The sequence below is a fragment of the Oryzias melastigma genome, linkage group LG1 (assembly GCF_002922805.2).
Source record: "Oryzias melastigma strain HK-1 linkage group LG1, ASM292280v2, whole genome shotgun sequence".
Lineage (NCBI taxonomy): Eukaryota > Metazoa > Chordata > Actinopteri > Beloniformes > Adrianichthyidae > Oryzias > Oryzias melastigma.
Window position 1 is genome coordinate 16,401,679 of NC_050512.1, and position 24,556 is coordinate 16,426,234.

Below are 24,556 nucleotides of genomic sequence, written 5' to 3' on the forward strand. Positions count from 1 at the left end.
TATAATTTTAGCTTTGTTTCTAGAAAAAGACAAACTTTTAAAGAGCTTGAAATATTTTATTCAACACCTATGTAAATATGATCATTATAGGGCATACTTATTTCTGTTTGTCTATGAAGTTAACTAAAAGATACCAATCAGGAGAAAGAAAAACAAACTTGAGTTAATGAGCACAATGGGCAAAGAAGGAAGCAAAAAGGACAGAATGGCTGAAAGATCAGGAGACAAAGCCACACAAACAAGTCTCTGTGAAACTGCCATGCTACCTCTCACATGATGGCCCCTGTGGAGGCTGTCCTAAGCCAATTACAAGCAGAGAGTTTTAGTTAGAGACTTGGCCGGGACCGGCTGGAACAAGTCCAGAGTCCATCACCTCTTGCCCTTTCCAGAGAGGGAAACAAGACCTAGCTTTGACCAGTCAGTCAGCACCAACTTTCTGTAGTGGAGTGGCATTAATACTGCACGAGGAAAGAGGAAACAAAGAGGAAGACAACAATTCCCCCTCTGTCCACTCATTCACTCAACACAGTGAGAGTTTGTGTGTGAGCGTCCACGTGTGCCTATGCTGCTGTTCTGAGTCTAAGGTCTCGTTGGGTTTTAGCAATCAGATGCCTGGATAGACAAGGACCACTTCCTAGGCAGCAACTTTATGAAAGATGCACTATGACCTTTGTGTACAACTCCACAATACTACATTTGTACTATTTTGCACCAAACCATTCAGATGAAAACATGCACCTAGACATGTGTCCTGTGGGTCTGTGCTGGTTGGAGCTTTGCTTGAATTTAACTTTTAGCTTTAGCAATAATGAGCATCTAAGTTAAATGCAGCTTTTGAAGTGTGTGTGTTCATTTGCATCTACAGAAAGAACTGAATAAAAAAGGGAGTTTTATTTAAAACAAATGAGCCATAAGCTACGGACACACCTGGTATGCGGAGTTCAAAAATCCACAAAATGGAGGTTCTCGGAGGCACACTTAGCCCATGGGGTTCACACTGGATGACCAGGGAAGGGATTCCTATTTTTCTACTGTTCACTAGTCCGCCATTTGAAGATGGAAGAGGCTAGGTGCGAAATGTCGAAGCCGTGAAAATCTTGTGATCTTTTTCTTTCACAGCTCTATTACAATATATCAAAGTCTTGTCATTGTTTAAATCCAGCCGGACACAAACTGCAATTATTTAATTCTTCTTCAAACAGTTACCACTTTGGTAAATTAAAGGGGACGCCATCCATATGTCACTACCAAATCCCTGATTCGTTAAAGTTCATCCTGATTTACCTCACAATGGTCATTCAATGGCCGTACATTTCCCGTAGATCCCAAAAACGGTTGTTGAAATTTGCATAGCGATGCATGAGCGCCAGAGTTTTGAACACGGAATCCCAAAACACGCATTTATGCACGCTAACATCGAATTTTCATTGGAAGTGGTTGCTTTAAAATTACTTTGCTTAAGGCAGTGTGAATGTACAAATTCCCCTACAGCTTCTCCGTACCCCTCCGTTTGTGGGGTCATTTAAAGGGGTAGGGGTGTCTGAAGTAGTTTTTTTTAAAGGGTTAACCCTCGTAAGGATGAATCGCATTGCGCTGTGCCGCGGAGGATAAGCTTTTCGTGGGTGTGCTGTGAAGCACAAAAGTTTAGATTTAAATCTAAGTATTGACCTTTTTTTATGGCACGACCTTTTAAAAGTTATTAAACAAATATGTATTTCCGAGAACTAGCAGCTCCGCGGTAACATAGCTAACCGACTACTATTAATGACAAGTGGAAAATGACGCCTAAATTTGAAGACTCTATTGGTCCATTTGAAGGGATAAATGTAGTGGTAGGGGAAGAATTCAGATTTGGGCTTATAGTTCCTGTATGGCAGAAAAAAGTATCTTGCGATCTCCAAAACTACCTTTTTAGAGTTAGGTTTGCTATTTTGATGAAAGAAACAATAGCTGAGAAACCTGGAAGCTGAACCACCAACCCACTAACCGGAGGTCAGCCACTCAACCCACTGAGTTATAGCCACTCTCACTATGTGTGAGAGAAGGAATTTTTGGGATATGTTGACAAACAAACAGATAATTGGCTAAAAAATAATAAACCAGAGGAAGAATTGACAAAAAGTGCTTTGGTTTGGATGAAGTTTACTCATTAGGTACAACTACACTCTCACTACTGAATAAAAAATAAAAAAATGCCCCTAAAAAAAGAAAAAAACAAACTTGGTAATAAGACATTTCCAAACAGAACTGCCCTTTTCCCTTTGCACATCTGCTTATTCCTCCCCAGTTACCTGTGTTTGCTGCTTGCTGCTGCGGAGTTTCTCAGTGAGTGTGTTGAGCTGTGATGTGATCATCTCATTGGCCCTTCGCAGCTCTCCGGCTGAGAGCAGAGCCTCTTTCTTGGCACTTCGCAGGATGTCAATGTGGCGCTGTAGGGACTCGACGCGCTGCTGCAGAGAAGAGGTGGAGCAGCGCTGGCTCTTCATCAGCATCCTCCTCTTCCTCCTTTTCTCTCCTCCTGTCCCTCGGTCCCACGGCTCATGCTGTTTATCATCTAACAGGAGGAAACGTGTACTGCTGCCTGAGAGTCGACGTGCAAAAAAAAAAAAAAAAAAACCTTCCACAGAATCTTTGTTCAGTTGTTACGGCTGGGAGTTAACAGGGATATGTAAAATTGTTTGTGTATTCACAAGTGAAAACCGTGATATTTTTAACCACTAGAATGATTAACATTTCTATTTACAACCAATGTATGATCATCACGCTCAGGAAAAATCAAAAACAGGTTCAGTTCTCAAATATTTGTTACTGATCGACAGCGTGTAAATACAGTCAGTGTTCTATCTGCTTTAACTAATAGCTGATTAGGTTTTTGTAGTTATCCAAAAAAAACACAAAAACTTGTGCTACCTCGGGCCAGAACATGAGGTTGTCTTCTGTTAGATCCAGCAGAGGTGGTTTCTGAGTTTGAGCTTGCTGAACACCTGTAGGACTAGAAAAAAAGTCAGAGTGATGAAAAGCAGTTTAATCCAACACAACAGTTGACACGCCGCGCTTCCTGAGAAGAGCTCACGACGACACCATGATCACAGTGTGCGTTCAGCTTAACGTGGCACGACAAATCACCCTATGCTTAAATAATTCACCTGAGCATGTTCAACAGATTCCAACTTGAACAAGTCTCACTGAGGGCATTACTTCTGACACATGCTCGCAAATGCCGCCTTTGTTAAATCACTGTCTGAGAACCCCAACGCACTCTGACAGTATGACAGGTATGCGTGTATCGATGTTATGCAAGTGTGTATGTGACACCTCCCCACTGCACCGCCGTTTGTAGTGACATCAAAGGCTCCCCCCTCCCTCCCCCACAACACAACCACCAATTGCACCCTCCTTCCTCTCTGCCTACATCCTTTGGATTTGATCAGTGCCAGGTTTGATCACACATGCAGGGAGGAAAAGGAGATGAACCCTTTGGTTTGTGACATGACACGTTTTGAGGGGCTCGAGTTGTCACAGCGATGAGCTCAGGAGGAGCTGATGGGCATATTTAGCAGATCAGGAAAGAGGAAACTGAAAAGGGATCTGAGAGAAGACTCCTGACAGCTCCCAGGTTACATTTACAACAACAACAACGCTCTTTTCTCCACTCATTGCGAATAAACACAGGAGGGGAGAGAAAAAAGCATAAACCTTTTAAAAACATTTCTTTGTCTTTTTTCTTGACTGACTTTTTCTCTCTGGGGTTTGAAGCTAACATGCAATCCTGTGAATTGGTTTGATGTGGACTAGTGCAAAGTTTAAGAGCCCATTGATTTCATAGTAACTGAAACCCTTAAGAGGATGTTAGAATATGATAAAATGTTATATTTGCTAAAATATCAAAGATGTTCATTTTAAATGTGTTTAAATCTAAAATACGGAATTTGCTCAGAAAATTATTTTTTGTCACCTTTTTTATAAAGACCAACTCTGATGAAAAAGATGTTTTTAACATGTTCTTGTGCATTTTTTAGACTACAAAGGACATATATAACAACAATTAATATTAAAATTGCATATCTATGTATTCCTTCATTCAAATCTTTGTGAATCAGTAGCAGACAAAAAAAGATGCTGTTTGGAAAAGTGCTTATTTGTGATGAAGAAAATATGCAGGTGCTGCCCTCCTGCCCTGCAACAGGGAGGGGAAGGGGGGCAGGGTTGCTCCGTGCCAACAGTCCCGCCAACAAGTCAGAGGCAAATTTCTAATAACCCACTGCAGCTCTGCAGAAACTATGTCCTAGGAAACAACTGTTTTTTTTATTTGGGTATGTGATAATCTTCAAAATATTGATAATTTTCTATGTAGAGCAATAAAAACATATGAATAAATATTCAACTAATGATTTTCGCGAAAAGTTGTTAATTTGTATTGATAATGAGCAAATATGAAATGTAACATTCAATGTTTGAAGTAAATACAACGTTTTCATATTTAGGTTTGGTATTCAGGCTAAATTACTAAATCAATTCAAGGTCACAACTTTAATTGGACTCTCCAGATTTTTTTACTTGAAAACCATTTTTTTAAGTTATAGAAAAACACTACCAATAACCTAAACAAATGCGAAACTTTTACTATTGAAATTCTGAATTCTTAAAATAAAAATAAAAAAAATGTTTCTTGCAATGATTCCATGTTAATTAATTGAATTGTTTAAATCCCAGTTTTACCAGCAAGAAACACTATTTACACTAATATTCTGAAAAAGGAAGCTTTTGTTTAAAAAAAAAGAAAAATTGTGGACTCATAACTAAAATATCAAAAATAGAGACTTCTATTGCCAAGTGATACCTAAGAATTAATATTCTGTAGTGTTTGGTCACCTATAAACAAGCAAGACTTGTGTCTCTCACAGATCTCACAGACAGTCTCTATGAGAGACAGAAGTCTGGCTTGTTTGTTCTGTTCCTCTGTCCTCTATTGTTACCTGTATTAATGGCACCTGTTTGAACTCCTTATCTATATTAAAGACACCTGTCCACAACCTCAAACAGTCACACTCCAAGCTCCACTATGGCCAAGACCCAAGAGCTGTCTAAGGACACCAGAAACAAAATTGTTGACCTGCACCAGATTAGAAAGACTGAATCTGCAATAGGTAACTAGCTTGGTGTGAAGAAACCAACTGTGTGTGAAATTATTAGGAAACTCTAAGCGATTTATGAAGATAAAACAAGGCCGGGTCTTTCAGCATGACAATGATTCCAAAGACACTACCCAGGTAACAAAGGAGTGGCTTCATCAGAAGCATTTCAAGGTCCTGGAGTGGCCTAGCCAGTCTCCAGATCTCAACCCCATAGAAAATCTTTGGAGGGATTTAAAAGTCTGTGTTACCCAGCGACAGCCCCAAAACATCACTGCTCTAGAGGAGATCTGCATGGAGGAATTGGTCAAAATACCAGCAACAGTTTGTGAAAATCTTGTGAAGACTTACAGAAAATGTTTGACTGCTGCCATTGCCAACAAAGGGTATAGAACAAAGTATTAAGTTGAACTTTTGTTATTGACCACATGCTACTTATTTTCCACCATAATATAGATATATATGATTTTTTTTAAAATCAGACAAAGTGATTTTGTGGAATTTTATTCTCATTTTGTCTCTCAAAGTTGAGGTTTACCTACGATGTAAATTAAAGGCATCTCTTATTTTTTCAAGTGGGAGAACTTGCACAACTGGTGGCTGACTAAATACTTTTTGTCCTACTATATATTAAAATACCCTCTGTATTAACTTTTCCAAAAAGTTTTTATTTAAAAGATATATATAGATCTGAAAGATGGCATTTTTCTTTCAGTCATCAAGTAAAAAACAAAAGCAAACCTTTTTAGTTGTGGGTTTTCTATGAAGTAGAACCCGCGACGGTGCCCCGTTGAGACTGTCCGAGAACTCCTCTCCACTGTCGCTGTTGAGAAAGATGAAGTTTATTACGTGGCAGAAACTGAACCAACAACCTCGGCTGTTAAAGTACCACCCTTGGACAAAAATCCAATTTACCTTTTATGGTTGATTTAGTTGACATCAAGCAAAAATATGTGCATTTCGCCCTCCTCCTTCAAACAGAAAATCAATGTCCCATCCAATTTCTGAGCTGGAAGTGTAAATGTGGGTGTAAATTAAGTGAAAAGCTGCACTGTCTGATGCTGTTGGTGAATGCATCAACATGTATGAGAGTGGCTGTGGCCTTCATTAGCCCTCTTGGTGTGACAGACATGTATGAGAGGCACGGTTGAGCAGAGTGCAAAGTTGCATCTGATGGACGCATGGTAAGGGCTTCCCGAGACACACAAACACACACCCGACACTCCCGCACACACACGCACACAGGTTTATTGACAGTGACCTTTGACGTGAAGGTGGAAGCCACTGACATTTACGCTGGCGGGTTTATTAAGGTGGGGCCTGAAGGAAGCAGCAGAGGTAAAGACCACCGAGAGAGGATCTAACTGGAAGATGACATGGCTGGGGGCTAGTTGGGGTTAAAATCAGTCTGGCGGGGGCACAGGGACCTTCTGAGCAGTACTAATCACCATTTCTAAGTTCTCTGCAGTGTGTTAGTAGATAATTCTGAAAAGTTTTATACTGTAGATCTTCAAACTATTTAATGTGTCTGTTAAAGACCCACTCCGATCATCTTTTGATCTATTTCAAAAGCGTTCCAAGTAGTGTTTTAATTATGATTATACCGCTTTTAGGCCAAATCAAAAACATGTTTCTAGGACATAGCTTCTGCAGAGTGGCAGTGATTCAGTAGAAATTTGCACCTGAGTTGTGGGCTGGACTTTTGGCATAAAGCACCCCCGCCCCTCTTCCTCTCCTCATTGCTGATTGTTTGAAGCAGTGAACTTTTGGCACCCATAAATATCTAATACGCTCCTTTTCAAACTGGATTTTTTTTTTGTCTGCTCCTGATTCACAACAATTTAAATAATGAAATACTCAGAAATGCAATTTTACGCAAAATTCTCTAAATATATGTCATTTATCATCAGAAAAAAAGCTCCAAGAACATGTTGAAAACATCAAAAACATAACTTTCATCAGAGTGGGTCTTTAAACACATTTAGTAGATAAATCTACGTTAAACTTTGGTTACAATTAACTGCCTTCAGAACATTAAAAAAAAAATCAATAACAGCCTGCAACAAAACATCAAATACTACAAAAAAATAAAAAGCCCCAAAAGATTTCACCCAAGAATTAAAAACTTACTTAGATTGTAAGCTCATCCTCTTTGAACAAACAATAAGAACACTTATTGGTGCACTGAAGTCATTTGACAAAGCCAGAAATACCTGGATCAAAGTCAACAAGAAAAGAAACGGGAAGAAAAAAAACGGAGCCTCATCAGCGGCCCGATCAGATCTGACATCTCTATTTGGCACAATTTAGGCCTTGGTTCCTCGGGTAAGCGTACTGTAAAACTGGGAGCGAACAGCAACATATTCATGAAAATAAGACACAGAGAGAGAGAGGGCTTTACAGCAGCAAATCACCTGACAGGTGCCTTAAATAAGACAACATCTCCGTTTAGACGCCTTCACAAATCCGCTTAGATCCACCTCTCAGGTAAAGCGTTTATTAGACTGCTGCTTATTAGCCACATAGAGAGGCATTAGGAAAGCAGGGCATAGCTGCTGCACCCAGTCCCTGCTAAATGGCCTCATGTGGATACAACTGGATTACAGCGTGATGAATTAGTTGGTGGAATAGCAGCGAGTTAGCAGGACTGTGATAAAGACAACAGACACATAAGGCATATTGGTAAAGAAGAAAAAGAAAAAAAAAAGGATAAATACTATCCATTTATGTCTGTGAAATCAACCAGCCATCACTCAATGAATGTTGGCTCTGTTGCTTTTTTGCATAAAACATACATGGAATAATTACTGTTGATGGTTCTTAATTTAGAGGGTGTTAAACAGCTTGTAGACATCTGGTACAGATCCGAGTTAGGTCATTCAAAATTTATCTAACTAAATTAAGGTGAATAGAGAGGAGAGGAACATGGAGAGGATTTGCGTGTGTGTGTGTTGGGAGGTGGTTAAGGGGTGGCTGGAGGAAATGAGAACACCACACACACACACACATGCGCAGTTATGAATTGACATACCACAAAATAGCCAACATAACTAGACACAAGGTGGGGTGCGCCTCGGAGTCTCCGTGGTTGTGTGCGTGTTGGGGGTAGTGGCTTTTAGCTGGGGGATCCTTGGAGCTGTCAGGGGGGTATTAGTAAATATGCAAAGAACCAGTAAATTAAATCAAACTGCCAAACTGTCAGTTTCAGGGTGGCGTGACTTGTGCATGAAAATGGTATCACTGGAAGGTATCAAGGCTTCGGCGGCCCCCTTATCCCTGGGCTTTTCTGGCATTGGTTCAACTTTGTGTAGAGAGGTGGCTAATTTTGCATGCAAATTTCAGTCAATGAGCTCCAAGCACAGTGTCCCAGGATATTTCAGAGGATCTGACAGTACATTCCCCCTCCTCTCAGCTTCTCTCTATCATTCTTGCTCACCTTCTTCTTTTGGCTCCTGAATATAAACTAGACAGACAATGAAATTCAATCACCCATTTGGTTAGGGGTTTTTGCATATGCACGTTGTCCCCTCGATGCTACGTACCCCCACAATTCAGTCATCCTACTCTCTTTTCTCCAGCCTCCTAAAAATAATGAGGGGAAGGACAAGAGAATAAGTATATTTGTGCATGTGCGTGTGTATCATTACCTATCTATGCTCATGTCCTCCCACTCATCCTTAGTGGGACTGGGGCTGCGGCCTTGCCAGCTGGTAGCTTGATTAGGACTGACTGTTTGGTGGCTGCGCGGGTGAAGAAGACGTCTGCGCCTGCTTGTCTTGAATTTGACCTTGCTGGTAATGTTGGTAGAAATCCCCGTAGTTCGCGTTGGTCCTGCTGCACGATTCCTATAGAAGTCCCTAGCTGCTCTAAGGATCCCTACTTCCTGTCTCAACTTCAGCAACTGATGATGAAGCCTGGTGATCTCTCTCTTCGATTCGGCGAGTTGAATTTCAAGAGCCATGATATCATCGCGATGCTGTGCCTCCTGGGCCAGGGCCTGGGCACGAGCTGCTTCTTCCCGGACAGCTTCTTGCGCTCGCTGATGATCCGCTGAGGCGTGGAGTCTGCGGCAGCTGTGGGCCAAGTCTTTGTTGGCCTCCAGCAACTGCTCTTTCTCGTCTCTCAGCTTCTCATTCTGCTCCTCCAGGAGCAACATCCTCTGCTCCAGCTGTTCAATCTGAAAGTATCAAATATAAAGCTTTCATGGTTCAAAGTTTCATCTTTTTCCATCTGTCTGTCAATCTATCTAGATATGAATCTCCTCAATATATATCTGCAAACTGGTGCCTTAAGTATGAAAGGTGCACAGACAAACAATAGAAATGCTGGATGTTCTATACACAAGCTGGGAAGTACAAAAGAGAACTCTGTGTAGATTTAGACCAAAAATTAGCAAAATGCTAAAGTTGCTAAAGGACTTGCAGAAATTGCAGAAAGAATTTGAATAATTTCTTGTAAAATTGCATGAATTGCATAAAAATCTGAACTGTGAATACCAAAAGCACAAGCAGAAATGTCTTGAACGGGCTGAACATTTTGATAACAATATTGCTTAAGTTTCAAAGTGCACACAGTATTTACAGAATTTCTCATTTCGATGAGGTTAAAAAAAAATATGTGTGGAATAACATACAGAAAGTAGCAGGAGAATCAATATAGTGTGAATGCTGTAAAGTATTCACACAAATATTGTTTTTATTCACCATAATGTGTTTGAACTTGTCATGTGCTTACAGGAGTGTACTTTCTCAAAAACTCCCCTAACTCCTTCCCACATCTGTCAGCAGCATGGTGCAACCACAGACATATTCGTTTAACACTTACTTTGGTATCAATCCAGCTGTTCGTTATTTTAACCGTCATGGAACGCTCCAAATCCTGCTGTGTTCATAGCCTCATTGCCTTTTTCCTGTATCATTTTTTAAATGATCTTTTCTCACCACAACTTACAATAAAAGTGCATTAAAAACAAAATCAATCCCACATTTGATGACATTTGTATGTTGATTTTTGTTTTTGTTTTTCATTGTCACTAGCCAATTGGCCCTGAAGGCATAAAACATGTTGTAATTTCTATGTAAAATAAAAGATAGGATTCTGGGAATTTCATCTTTGGAGTCTGGGAAGGAAAAGTCGCCAAGATATGTAAAGATTCACCCATCTGAAAATGTCTGTGAGCTTAATTTATCATTTTTTGGGCATCTACGGCAGTTTTGTGCAAAATCTGGCCAAACATTTTTACGTGCGGCCCCAGATGTTTAGTTCCTCTAAAGCATTCCAACTTACCGGTACATGCTAAAGAAGGGTGGGGGCAAGACTGCAAGCTTTTGATATACAGCCCCTTATTATGATCTCCTTTAACTACACAGCAACCATGAGCACTTAGTCTTTTTGTTAGATCTTCAGTGGAAACTGTTTAGGAGAACAGAGGCTGCCTGCTGGGTTCGTGCCTCCAGGCAATTTTCCCCCTGTTTTGGTTCCCACTTTGCCTGGTGGTGAAGTTTGGTACCTTTCAAACTAAATTAGAATGCTCCACGAGCTACTGATGATTTATGAAAGCAGATGTGGGAGGCAGGCAATATATGAACTCATTAAAGAAGAGTTTTAAGACCACGTTTAAAAAAAAAAAAGTATAGATGAAACTCAACAACAATAAATATGTATTGCATTGCTTTCCCAGTTTTTTTTCTTGAAAAGAAAAAACAACTCCTTACTTGAACTAGGAGAACAGCAAAGACCTTTGAAATATTTTCAAAGCAAAAGCAAATTTTCTGAAAGACATCTTCCTGGAGATGCCCCTGTCTAGTTTTCTTTCATTGGTAATAATAAAGAGCACTTAGTGGCAGCTCTGTGCTGTACCTTTTTAAGTGATTGGTCCATTCGGCCTGAAGAAAGAGAAGGCTTTTTTGGAGTGCTGCTTTTGACCTGCTGCTCCACTGCCATTTTGTGAAGCAATTCTGCAAAGAGGAACAAAGCTCATTATTGTGACACACTGTCGAATTCAGTCTGCTCAATCAACAGAATAATGATAAAAAGGGCTACATTAAATCAATTAACATTAGTAAAGTCTAATTTCTTCGCCGTGGTCCACTTTCTTTGTTCTTCTTGTCAATCACATCCCGACATCTGTTTTCATGTGGCCTTGATTTGCACCGCTAACACTCTCCCCACATTTTGACAAGCGTTGTTCTTCTTTTATTTGAAATTAGTTGAAAGGTGTTTTGTTTGGTAGTTCATATGGGAATTGGTGCTCCACGTGGAACCCTCTCTAGGGGTCTTAAACAATCCAAGAGAAGTGCCTGAATCCCCAGTGAGCACAGCCCCAGGCTGCACTGCTTTGTAGTCCACACGGCTTCCTCAAAGGACCAAAACTCCCTATAGACAACTCTGATGCTTTATTGTAAGAAGTTTATTGATGGCAATAAAAAAAAAATATGGCGTAGGCATTCTGATTACAAAATAAGAGCTAAGGAGCATGGGGATTTTGCATACAAGTATTTTTAGACATTTTGAAAAAAAAATGGAAGAGGAAATTGATTCTTTTGTTCAGCTATTTGCGAAGGCCAACACAAAACAGTATGATACTTCCTGCCTTTCACTCTGTCCACTTAAGGATTCATGACAAGATGACCAAAATAATTGGTACAATGAGCCTGGAAACATCAAATATTCAAGACGTTGACTCCTCAGGTCAGTTGATCTCATGGCTAGCGTGCCTGGAAAAAGGTAACAGAGGTAGAGGGTTTTGTTGTAGAGAGCTACAGCTTCTTTGCTTTGCATTGACACCTTGCCCAAGGAAGTTTGTTATATTGAATTAGGCTGCCCTTTTGTCTTCCTAACATGTCACATTCAATCACACAGAGCAGCAAATAGGACAGGAGGGCTGCTGTGTTCACTGGGTACAAAACCAGGTCGAGAGACAATTATCCAGTACCAGTGCTGGTGGCATGGGAGTTGGCACCTCAGCACTATCTTGATAAGATGAAGTGGTGGCTCCCTAGTCACACATAGTAGAAGGAGGTTCTGGCACTGTTGCATACATTAATGTCTCTCCCATGTCTCCTCATAGGATGCAGCTCAAAGGCCCTCTTTCTTTCATCTGCTGCTCTTTGTTAGCATGATCCACCTGTGAGCTCTTAGAGCCCATTTGATCAGGTTACAGGAGTTCCAAGGAGTAAATGCAGTGACCAGTCATCATATTCTCTCCAAAATGTTGGTTGTACTTATAAACACTTTCAAAACATAAACTTTCTCATAAACAGTATGAGAAAAAATGTAAAAAAAAAAAAAAATAAGCATGAGTTATATACAAGCCTGGGAAGACACCAATGTAAAAGCAGATTTTACAACTTTTGACATCTTGACAAAATTATACAAAATGTACACATGAACATTAAAGCAAGAAAAAAGACATTAATGGGTTGAGATAAAAAACCACCAAGTGGTTCATAATAAGAAGAAATAAGAACAGGAAAACAAATAAATATTTACGCTCCTGTGAAAAAAGTACTACTTATTGGTGTCCTTAGGGATCATCAATAGGGCAAAATTCAGCATTCTAATTTGCAAACTCTTTTTAAGTATGTGTGTGTGCTTGCATCATCATTTGTCCATTAGTGGAAATGCCTTAGTCACAACTGCCCTTACTGGTGGATATGGGCTGTCTGCAGGTAAAAAATAGGCAAACGTGTACATGGCACACAAGTGTTCAGCACAGAATTTTAAGATCGTAGACCACTCAGTGAGAGCAAATGTTCTTGCACATTTGATGCATCAACTGGCTTCTACGGGCATGCCTGCCTCCCCTGAATTTGCAGGTGGTTTTGCAGGCTACGCCTCACCTGCAAAATACAGCTAAAAAAAAATGCATACATTACATAAAATGAATATAGTTTTTAAAATTAAAAATAAAAATCAAATACTATTTTTTTTAGACATGTCTTTTCTTTGATTACATTTTTCTGTGTGGGTTTTTTAATGTTTCTTTGGTAAAAAAACAAGTTTCCTGTTCAAATATGCCAGGCAGCGTTGGGTGAGGCTGCTGTAGCCGTGGCCTCCACAGCTGACGCATGTGCTGTATTGTTTCGGTCTTTCTATAATCATAAGACACTTCATTTTAAAATGACTTAATTTAGTTATCTCTCTCCATCCGTCTGATTACACTGGTGCCAGTTTGTGACTCATTTAGTCTTTTTGTCCACTAAAAATGCCCTTTAAAAACACACTAGGTGCGGCAGACAGTCCACCTGCCTTACCCCAATATGCATGCCACAAGGCAGAGGGCGCTGGTGAGTCCAGAGAATGTGACACCGATGCTAAATAATAGAATTAGCAACAGCAAGTCAAGTGCAGCCGTCCAGTTGCTCTTTAATATTGTTTAGCATCAATTTCTAAATTGATCATTTTGTTTTTAAACCACTAAACTCAAGAATTTGTTTAGACACGTCACTGGTACTGATGTCCACTGAGACAGAGAGACTTTTAACGCTGAAGAAAGAAAAGGAAGACTTCAACAGGTTATTCACGTGTTTCTTCAGAAGCGCACAGACTTCAATCATAAGTAAAAGTAAGTCAATAATAACAATTTGGGTGATTTCTTTCTATGCTACAATTTGTAAACAGAAGAAAAATACTAAAAATGAAACTTTAAACAACACGTTTTAACTTTTGTCAATCAAATCGTGAATAGGTTGCTCTGTAGGATTCATATGTCTGTAAATCTGACTGATGACATCAGTGCCTCACCAGCCGTAAGTCTCACCGGACGTCACTGTCTGGGGGCAACAGGTCTTAGGTGACACTTAAGGTGGCCTTAACCCTTGTGCTATCATATGTGAGGGAAATATGTGACTTATACAAGCATTGATTAATCCATTTCAGGCATGATGTGGCCAAACAGTGACTTCTGTCTTGTGCATGCGAAAGGAACTGTCTTCTCATGAGAAAAGGAAACCTTTGATAATACCTGCTGCCTGTGGTGGGAACAGAGTCTGTAATGCAACATTTTCTTGTGGATGACGTCTGCATCTGCCCATAAAAGGCTGTTTCTCCTTCATCAAGCAGAACTTTCCCTATGAAACTTCTCTGCTCATCTGATCAGCGAGAATTCTTTAGTACTGCTTATTAAAAACTTGAGTTGAACTAAGAATCGTTTGCTCCTCATTTGGACTTCAGTAATTTTTCTACCACAGAGCCTCCTTTAAGATGCGCCCGCACTTGTCTATGACCCTCCACAAACCTGGACATCCAAAAAACCTGTACAGGTCAATTCCCCATACTGCTGTGTGTTATTAAGACATAAGGAAATGGAAAGTTGTACTTTAAGGTACATGGTAATGGGCTCAGATTTGAAATTTTGGTTTAAAACTCTGAGAATAATGTTGGCAGACAATATGGATATTGTCTTCTGCTCGGATCAAATCCCCAACAGCTGATTGAGTCCTAATTGACTTGTATCAACTCCTCAGGGAGAAGTTGAATTAATTCTGCTCCTTAACACATGTGTCTTTTGTGGAGTTCTATCCTCATGCTCATACTATATTTGTAAAGTTTGTGCAATTTATCAAATGTCCCCTCACTACAACAAAAAAAAGCTAATTTGAAGAATAACATCCTCCACTTTAAGGCCAATCATTCACTACCGCTCATATTTAAATAAAAGTCAATGTACCTTGGTGTTCTTTAGCAAGGCAAATGTGTAGCTCCTTCACTGTGGCTCTGTCCATTGCACTTTGGACTCGCAGGATGTCCAATTCTTCCTCTAAGCCGGCCCTGTAGACACACAAACACAACTCTATTACATCAAATAGATTATCCTATTTTTACCATGGCTATTAGTGGAGAACAAATACATTTTTACTGAAAGTTTTAATTGAACAAGGCAGCAAAAATTTTATATTTTAATTAGAAAATGTCACTTTGCTAAAATAAAATCGAGTGTTTGCCCTTGCTCTTTCTAATACACTTTCATAAACAAATCATTGAACTCAGAAAATCTTTTTTATAAGCATGTATGCATGGTTGCTTAAAAAGAAAATTCAATTGCAATTCACATCCATTCTATAAATGTTTTAGAGTAGCAGTGAATGCTGTCAATCAATGCCAAATACATAACAATGACACTAAAACCTAATACAGAAAATTCAGTAAAAAGTCTGAGAGAAGGTTGTATTTTTTACCCCAGAACTTGTTTTGACACATTATTGATTGTGTTTCCATGATATGAATGTAAGGATTGGCATATATAATAGTATTGGAAAGTCCTTGTTTGGAAATTTCTGTACAATATATCCTCATCAGATCACTTTTAAACCATGCATCCATGCATGGAAGGACACTATTGTCATTTCCTGTAGAGTATAAACCTAATTTTTCTTAGCTTGTTTTTCTATTTTTATTGGGCTACATAAAAAAAGTTATTTTTAATTAATTTCAATCTAAATTTTTTAGGCTCTAATTAACAAACACGTTAAAGTTATTCAAAAATATTCAACAACCTACAGAGATGTTTTCAACTAAGCATTTTAAAATCATGATAGCATCCATTTTTAGCAAAATTATTTTTTTAATTTTTAAAGATCCTTCAAATTTCGCTCTGAAATTTAAAAGAAAACCCCCCATTGGTCCTAATTTTGACTCAGTTATCAGGACTTTTCCTGCTAAAAAAGAAATATGCACACTAAAAAAAAAATCAACTAATTAAAATGTAATGCATGTGGAAATCAAAATGACAAGCACAAAACACTATTATAGAAGAAAAAGGTGCACATATGCATGTATGTGTACATTAACATAAAAACTTGTTGTAAAGGATGCCCAATTACCTATCTAGCAATTATCTTGATTCTTGCTAAAGGCTAATTATGAGGAGCCACGCTTCAGACTTTGCACTTTCAAGTTATTATTAGGACCCCAACAGGAGTCTGCTGAGGATACACAACGGCTCACTGAGACATCCACACCTGAAACGCACAACCAACTTCCCTCCCCTCTGCTTCTTGGAGTCGGAGAGAAACACAAAAAAATCAAAAATCAGGCTTCAGTAAGTGTAGTGGCAGCATTCCCAGAGTTACTCTCATTTACAAACTCTTTTTTTTTTGATTACTTCTTGTATCATGCTTTATAGTACAATTTCTAAAGCAACTACAGGGCAGTGGTGTCAATCACTATGAAACTGAAATTAACATTGAATATTGTTGATTCGGTCTAATGTTGGAACATCTGTTCAAAGCTTCTTTCTGTACACACGTTCAGAGAATTACATAGGAAAAGCTGTTAGCATGGCACAGAAAAAGGAAATAATTAGCATTTTTATCACATGCAGTCCAGAGGTCTGGTCTAATGGCTGACTGAAGCTTAAATAAATACACAAATGACTCTCCCCTGAGGCGCTAAAGAAGCAGATGGATATGTGTCGCTTCTCAATAGATTTTTTTCCATAAATGAACCGCAGTCAATGACAAACTGGCTCTGTCTTGTATGACCAGGCTATTAATGAGCTGAAATCTCCAGTATTTCCATCTCATGTTTCTCTTTTATGCCTTTTTAGATGTTGACAGTATTGATGCTCAAGCTGAGCTCATCAGCAACATATTCCGTTTGGTTGAAGGGTAAGTATGGGCTCTCAAATGGAAAAAAGATGGTAATTTACAGGGACATGAGCCAACAGTTTAACAACCTGATATTGTGGTATAATGAACAGTTTAACCTTAACTCACAAAATTAGATTTTTTTTTTTGTCCATTGAGGGGCTGCCTGATCATTGGAAATGCAAAGACTGGGATGACATTACAGACAAACATTGACCACCAAAGTTTCAAGAGTATTTATTCTGTGTGGTCACACAGTGATGTTGGACTTCCAGTCTACAGACATACAGTACAAAGACGTTTGATGGGTCTGAGGTCAGGTTTCTTGAGGGCCACATTGAACTCCATGTCTTTACAGACTCTAGATAGAAGTTAGTAGTTTTAAATACAGTCTGTTACACTTATTTTAAAATATGTCTTCAGCTGAATTGTCTTGCAGTACAACGTGGACAGCAAAAGTAATGGAACAAGACAGATAATTTAAATTCTGTCGTAGTTTACCGCTTTCTTAAAAGCAGAAAATCAGATCATGACGCAGTTGGACAAAATACACAAGGTAATTGGTAAACACTGAAGGCAACACAAAGATGATGTGTTCAGTAATGATACAGTCTACAGCGTACGACTCAAATCACTTTTATTCCTGCTTAATAAACATATTTCGCTCCCATGCAGCATAAAGAGTGTAAGCCCTGAGCCATCCACCACATGTCATTTGATCTCATCTGTACCTGTTTTGCACAAAACAGCTTAGAGCAAAGTTTAAGCTCCACAAGGTTGCAATACATCACTACAACCATAGTGCTTTCACGCCCCTGCCCTTGTGCTTCTTGCTGCAGACTGAAATACACTTTAAACAGAGCATAAAAGAACAAAAACACTGTTGGCGTTTCTATCTTTGGGTCAGGGTAATGGATACATTTGGGTAGATAAGCCGGCGTTGTTAGCAGAAATGATGACTGAAGAACTTCACTTACTCATCTACTTTAGCTGAGGGCACTGTAGTGACAGGAGACAACACTGGGTCTTAGAAAACCTAAAAATGGTAACTAAATGAAAACAATAAAATCAGGTACAAAGACAAAACAAACAAACAAAAAAAAAAAGAATTCCGCATGCATTTATTGATTCCAAAAAGAGTGGAAATGTCCAGTGAACTGAAATTTAAACTAGTGCACTTCATTTAAACAAGAAATTCACGCATTACATTTTAAACTGCCTTTCATTTAATGATTCTGTAATTGTCTCAAACAATAAAGAATCTGATTTAAAAATGACGTTTTGATTATCATTAAAAATTCGAGTAAAACTCCTTTTTCGCTCTGACGTGGTAACTATTACCCCAAATAAATAATGAGGATAAAACCTTGGCCGTCTCATTTAGAAGCATGCATAAAACATTCCGCTGATGTGCACATGCAAAAATGTGTCCCTCCTCCAACTAAGCCCTGGTCTAGGGAGCAAAAGACTCATTACAGCTAATACCTTTTAGCAAATCAGGATGAAACGAAAAGAAATAGCGGAACATGAGGAACATTAGGGCAAACTTTATTAAACTTAATTAGAGTCAAAGTCGTTTATTGGGGAGGTTCACGTCCATAATGGTCACTCTCTACACAGGAGCACTGCAAATGATCTCAAAGGCTTTTTCCCCAGTAATAGCGATCTAATTTATGCTTTGATGTCGTCTGAGTGTATCATCTTAAGTCTGAGGGGGTGTTTTTTTTTTTTGTTTGTTTATGGAGTCTGAATAAACCCAGTCTCTTTTTTTTTGCCAACACACCAAGTGTAGACATGAAGTGTAGCAGACAGATGCATAATGATCCAGATAAAATGAGCCAACTGTGACTTTTTAAAAGCCCACGTGGTGTATGTTTAGAAGGGGTGTAACAATTTAGTTCAACATCAATTTGATTCATAAAATAATTTGTGGCTGACAATATGATTTTTAGTTGATTTTGGTTCATTTTGAACAATACGATTCACTAATCTTGTGTCATTTCTTGCAAGACAGTCAAGTTGTTTTTAAAATAATACAAATGGAACATTATTAGAACATGTCACATACACATGTGATGTGAGTAAGTTGTGTGTACGGTCACATATCTTTACAAAATTCAAAGTGCTTCTCTACATTGGACTGTAATGATGGCTTAATCATCTTTTGCTGCCTTCACATATTGTCCTCTGTGATATCACTTGTGCCTCGTTTCCACTGGTCGGACACTTGCTGTTGTTGTGTTACCTTTCCGGCAATCCATGGATTTCGTCGTGTGACAATAGCTCCACCCCAAGTAGTCCATTCCATTTTTTTAAGGGCCTACGACCAACGGAGGACCAGAAATGGTCCATTTTAAAATAGAAACGCTCAAAATACCAGTCCAGTCCGGTCTGGACCACTCAGTGGAAACGAGTTATTGGTCATTTTTACATTATAGTAAAATAACCTGCTGTGCTTCAATCCAAATGCTATTTTTACAATATCAATACAATCGATTTATCTAATTTTTAAGTGATTTTTTTTAATGGAATACAGCAAACACATGGGCGGGCAAGGCGGAGTCGAACCCGCTCACTTCTGATCAGGAGTCGACCGCCCTACCACTGCACCACGGCCGCCCCATAATATCCCTAATATTTACCACAACAAAAAACAAGTATATAGTTAGTGACAAACCACAAGCAATGCAGAACAATATTGGCAAAGTATTCTAACTTTATGAAGAAGATCCACACAGGACAAAAAATGAGTTAAACACGGTTCTTTTTAAATGTTTTCTTTAAACAATGAAAAATTTAGCAACCATGATGTGTGTTAGAATTTTGTGTTTGTATGTTTCAAAGGTTTCTATTAGGAGTTCATGAAGAAGAGCCACACACTTTGCTTGAAGCTCTCTTAAGTTATTGAGCCAGAGGGTGTCTGTATATTGAATGAAAGTGAAAAAAAAAAATACTTCACTAACCTTCTCCCTTTACCTCGTATTCAGGTGTAAAGATCAAACAGTGGGAGGGGGCAGAGTTTTACCACTTTCTCCCAGCGCTGTGGGGACTCGCCTTGCAGGAATTATGACACCAATATTCGATGTGGGAAACAGTCATCTTGGTCTCAAGACAGTGTTTTATAAGAGTGTTTTTTAGGGGGAGAAGGTGAAAGAAAGCATCTGTGAATATTATTATGACAGTAAAATGAGGCAAATGAGAGTTTAAAGAGAGTGAATATTCCAACGTTCGCCACTAGGAATTTAAAGCCATAAATATTTCAACTGCCACGGGTTAATTAGTCATTAGTGGATCATTGCAAACACTTATCTAGCATAACCTTCACAAGCTGATTATTATTGTACGGTCAGTGGAAAAAGAGGATTTAACTGCTTGCCTCATGAGCTTCTTGTCGGTTAATAGCAGACTTACTGAAACTCCAGGTTTCATGCGCTTGGAAAGGACCCTTTTTGTACTTTCCCAGTTGCTACCAGATGACAGTTTCTGTTTTGCGCTAAGTAAAAATAAAACAGTTTGGTTAGGAGTGATTTTCTACAAGCGTGACTTTTCGCTCCAGCTAGCTCAAACAACAGGTAGAGAGTGCTTTGTACAAGTGCACATGTGTGGAAAGATAATACTTAGGAATGAAGTTTTTTTTTTTTTTTTTAAGTTTAAAGATCTCCGCCAAGTATGCTTTTGCACCAGCCACCTAAAGTAAGGAGAGGCCAGAGGGCCATCACTGAAGGAAATGAGGGGGAACAGGTCAGGGGCACAGAAAGGGGATCAACACCAACCCCAGTGGACAGGCCAGACCATTTACACACCAAGATAAAAAAAAAAGATCAGCCCAAGTCAGTCCTATGTGGTTTTCGTAGCAGGTCAGTTCCAAGGACCTTTTCTGTTCACCGTGGTCTCTTCACCTCCACATGCCCCGCCCTCAGATCATCTAATGCTTGGATCTGCTCAGTTGTAGTCGGGGGCCTGGCAAGCGGATGGACATCCCTTAACAGGCAGCAACGGCGGCACTAGGGCTGCTAGCCTTTAATTAGCTCGGACAGCTCAAGCTTGGAGAGAGGCAGCCGGGCTATATCATAATGAGTTCAGCTGGGATTAGGAGGACAGGGCAGGGGGGTGAGCAGAGAGAAAAGCTGTGGAGGGGGGCAAGTACCAGAATTCTGGCCTCAACCTTCTGCTGCATCACAGCGGGCTGGAGGGAGGCAACTGGAAAGAAAAGTAGGAAGGAGGAAAGATGAGGATAAAAAGGCGCAGGCTCGGAAAGGGAAGAGGTGAGGAGAGGTGAAGGCGAGGGAAAACAGGAGAGGAGGAGACTCTAGCTTTAGGCCAAGCTTTGTGTAGCATCACAGGAGTTACTGTTTGTCAAACAATTACTGGGTTTTCTACAGATAAAGACAGAAAATGGCTGTCCTTCAGACAGAGATAAAGACAAATATACAAACAAAGCCAGACGGGGAGAACACAAAAAGAAAAAAAAACAGAAATAACAATTGCTTTTATGCAATACAGGCTGCTGTCTAAAGATAGTAAACAGAAGACAAGCTTTTACAAAAGTAAACCCAAAAATATGTGCGCATTGGCAATACATACCTGTATGCATCTTAGGAAATACATTTAAACTAAAATATTTTCCAGGGTATAAGTTACACCAGAGTATAATTCACAGGAGCAAAAAAATGAAAACAAAAATTAAATAGAGAAAAAACACAAATAACTCACACCAAAGTATAAGTTACTCTATTTAATGCTGCTTTTACTTGTCTAAAAATGTGTTAATAAACTAAACGCTACCATGACATGTAGTAAAAGCTACCATCTAGTTTTTAGCATCATTGCTACATGGAAGCATTATCTATTTATCTCATTTACAATGCATGGAGGACTAAAATGACGTTAAGAAATCAGGTTTATTTATTTCGAAGAGCTCTACAAAAGCATCAGTAAATAAGAAAAATATCATACAATTCAGAGGGCGATCATCTTTTCTTAGATGGTAGTTCTTATTCTGTGTTGCTGTCAGTAGCAAATACTGATATACACAACTACAGTGACCTCTAGCGGTTGTTAGCAGTAAACAACTGCTAAAGGGCAACCAGTTGTTAATGAGAAAATAAGTTCACTTTATATTATGTGGACACACTCATTTTAGCCATTCTGTATAATTGTAGTGAAAATACTGTTTTGAATTTAATGTCTGCATATATTTATTTGGTCTTTTATGTTTTTGTTATGAAATGAATGCAGTTCTTCTTTTCTGTTTCTGTTTAAAATAAATCTAAACTATGCAAATAACATGACTTAAACTCAGAAAAAATACGGTAATCCTAACATCCAACAATGCCATCAATATTTACTTTTAAGCATAACCTAAAGAATTTATGGATTACAAGTATGTCATCATTCCTCTTCATTTAGCAACACATCCTACCTGGTTTAGTGTAGTCTTATTAGAAACCACTTTTTCCCCCCAGAAAGACATAGTCAAGGATTCTGTGTTGCCTGTTTGTGATTACAGTTTTTGGCAGCCAGTTCTACAAATGAGTGGAAGATAATGATCTTGCCTTTGCCCCTGCTGGCTGATAATGATGGCGCGCTGCAAAGCTGGGAAAAGCAGACTAAAATTTTAACACCAACATGAAGGGACATTAGGTTAGCCTGTGCATACTGATGTATGAGGAGTAAAGTGTTAAAATACTACATTTATTAAGGAACCAAATCCCCCCCAATGGTGGGCCCCCCAGGCAGTTTTGATTGCCACTTACTTTTCGATGGAGAGTTTTGTCGTAAGGTTCTTTAAGTAAGCCAGCTCGTTCCACACAGCATCGCTGTCTTCTTGACGTAATTGCCAAAACTCTGCACGGTGTGCCTTTCCACTTGGCCTAGACATAGAAACACAAGGAGTGACATTGTAGAACTAAGTAAAAAATATAAACATTTAAGATGAATGGACAAACAACCTCAACTGAAATGTGACACTGAAGGTAAGAGTAGAATAGGAGATAATGCCGTTATTACCTTATTCCCTTTGGGCATTTCATTTTAGTCTAATTCTAATTTTGTCTCTGTTATTTAGAAATGTTTAGCAGTATTACGTACACATATGAATGATGGCTTGAAGCCCAAGACATGGCACGTGAGGCAAGGATCTAAAGCCTCCCTTATGTGCAATGTACATCGAAACAGGGGCCAAACAACTTTTGCAAAATCGGTCATTAAAAAAAGCTCACTTTAACTCCATTAAATACCCACTACTCCTCACTAACTTATACATACCCACTCAACATACACCCACGTTTGCACAGCTACCTACATCTAACACTGTATATGAAATATTACTGGTTTATATAACCTAGCCAACCAATATATACTAGCTCAGTGGTCTTTTGGGAAAGTGTCTGCCCTAAGACTGGAAGGTCGTGAGTTCAAATCCAGGCCGAGTCAAACCAAAGACTCTAAAAATGGGATCTAGTGCCTCCTTGTTTGACACTCAGCATTAATGGTTGTATTGGGGGGTTAAACCACCAAATGTTTGTTGAGTGCTGTGTCTGCAGCTTACTGCTCCCCAGGGGATGGGTCAAATGTGGAGAACGAATATAACACACATACATGTGTGACAACAAATGTAACTTTGACTTAACCTTTTAATATATTGCAGGTCAATTGGTGAAACTGAATTGTTCTTAGGTGTGAATGTGTGACTGTTCGGCCCAGCAATGGACTGATATACCCGGCCTTTGCCCAACAGGGGCTGGGATAGGCTCCAGCAACCATGCGACCCCAAAAGGGACTATGGGTGAATGGAAGGCCAGGTCAATGCTGGTTCCCCATAACCCCCACTCTGACTGGTACATTGAGTAAGATTTTTCACATTTCGTGCCGTACTGTTTTTGAACCCTCCAGGCTGGTGTTCCAACTTTATTGACTAGGCCTGGAGTTCAATACCTGTCTGTCTGAAGAACAGCATCTATGGGTCCCTCCAAAACAGAAATGGAATAGACACCTAGAGTCTTCTTTGGTGCTCTTGTTCCTAATCGCTGCAGAACCACGTATGAGCAGCAGAGTCCATACACATTTTAACTTTTTGATTTCACATCTTTCCTGAAGGGTAGAAAAAAGCAAGACCCAGCAGTATGACCATTGCCTCAATTTTCTCCACTGTTGTGATGAGACACACCTAAAAACAAGATGGGGCTGTTGAAATACAAGAAGACATCTGCAGAGTTTAAGGCTGTTGTACTACCAGTAATGTGCCCACTTTGAGCCTGGATTCTAAAGTAATCAAAATTCAACTCCAACCAAGGCATGTCGCGCAGCTCTTGGCGAGCAGAGCAAAACTATATAATGGAAAAACTTTTTTTTTTTAAAATCCTAATGAGGGCTACAGGTTTCCTTACTGTCAGGGTGTATGCCAGAACTGGTCCAGATAAAGTAGTAAACACACACAGACATACACACACACACACCCCTGCCTCCCAGTTGCATCTCTGCACACATCCAACTCATCAATCAGTCTTAGTCCAACACATTCAATTCCAATTAGTCTTTCATTTGCAAACTAAAAGAGGATTTAGTGAGAAATCCACAAATTGCAAAGGCAGCTGATAAGAATACTGTGTCTTCCACATCCATGGTAACAAACACAGTAACAAACATTCATTTGTCATTTTCACCTAATCAATGTGGTAGGGCTAGAGAAATTGGCTGTAAGGGTCACTGCCATTGTCAAGGATTCCTACTTAGGTTATACTGGGCTATGCAGTGCCAAAACACTTGTACCTGGGAGTTGAATGCCACTGAAAAATGGTAAACATTTTCATTTAACACTTAACTGCAACCGTTTCT

General features: G+C 39.3%; 1 protein-coding gene across 1 annotated transcript in view; it reads right to left on the bottom strand.

Moving 5' to 3' along the window:
* The window catches only part of cntln (centlein, centrosomal protein), a 96,899-nt gene that overhangs the window by 34,695 nt on the left and 37,648 nt on the right, over positions 1–24,556 (bottom strand). Inside the window, exons 13-19 of the mRNA XM_024290107.2 lie at positions 22,477–22,593; positions 14,803–14,903; positions 10,992–11,089; positions 8,780–9,309; positions 5,874–5,955; positions 2,911–2,992; positions 2,292–2,554 (exon numbers count right to left, since the gene is read on the bottom strand). Coding sequence (XP_024145875.1) covers positions 2,292–2,554; positions 2,911–2,992; positions 5,874–5,955; positions 8,780–9,309; positions 10,992–11,089; positions 14,803–14,903; positions 22,477–22,593 — 1,273 coding nt within the window. The remainder of the gene's footprint in view (positions 1–2,291; positions 2,555–2,910; positions 2,993–5,873; positions 5,956–8,779; positions 9,310–10,991; positions 11,090–14,802; positions 14,904–22,476; positions 22,594–24,556) is intronic.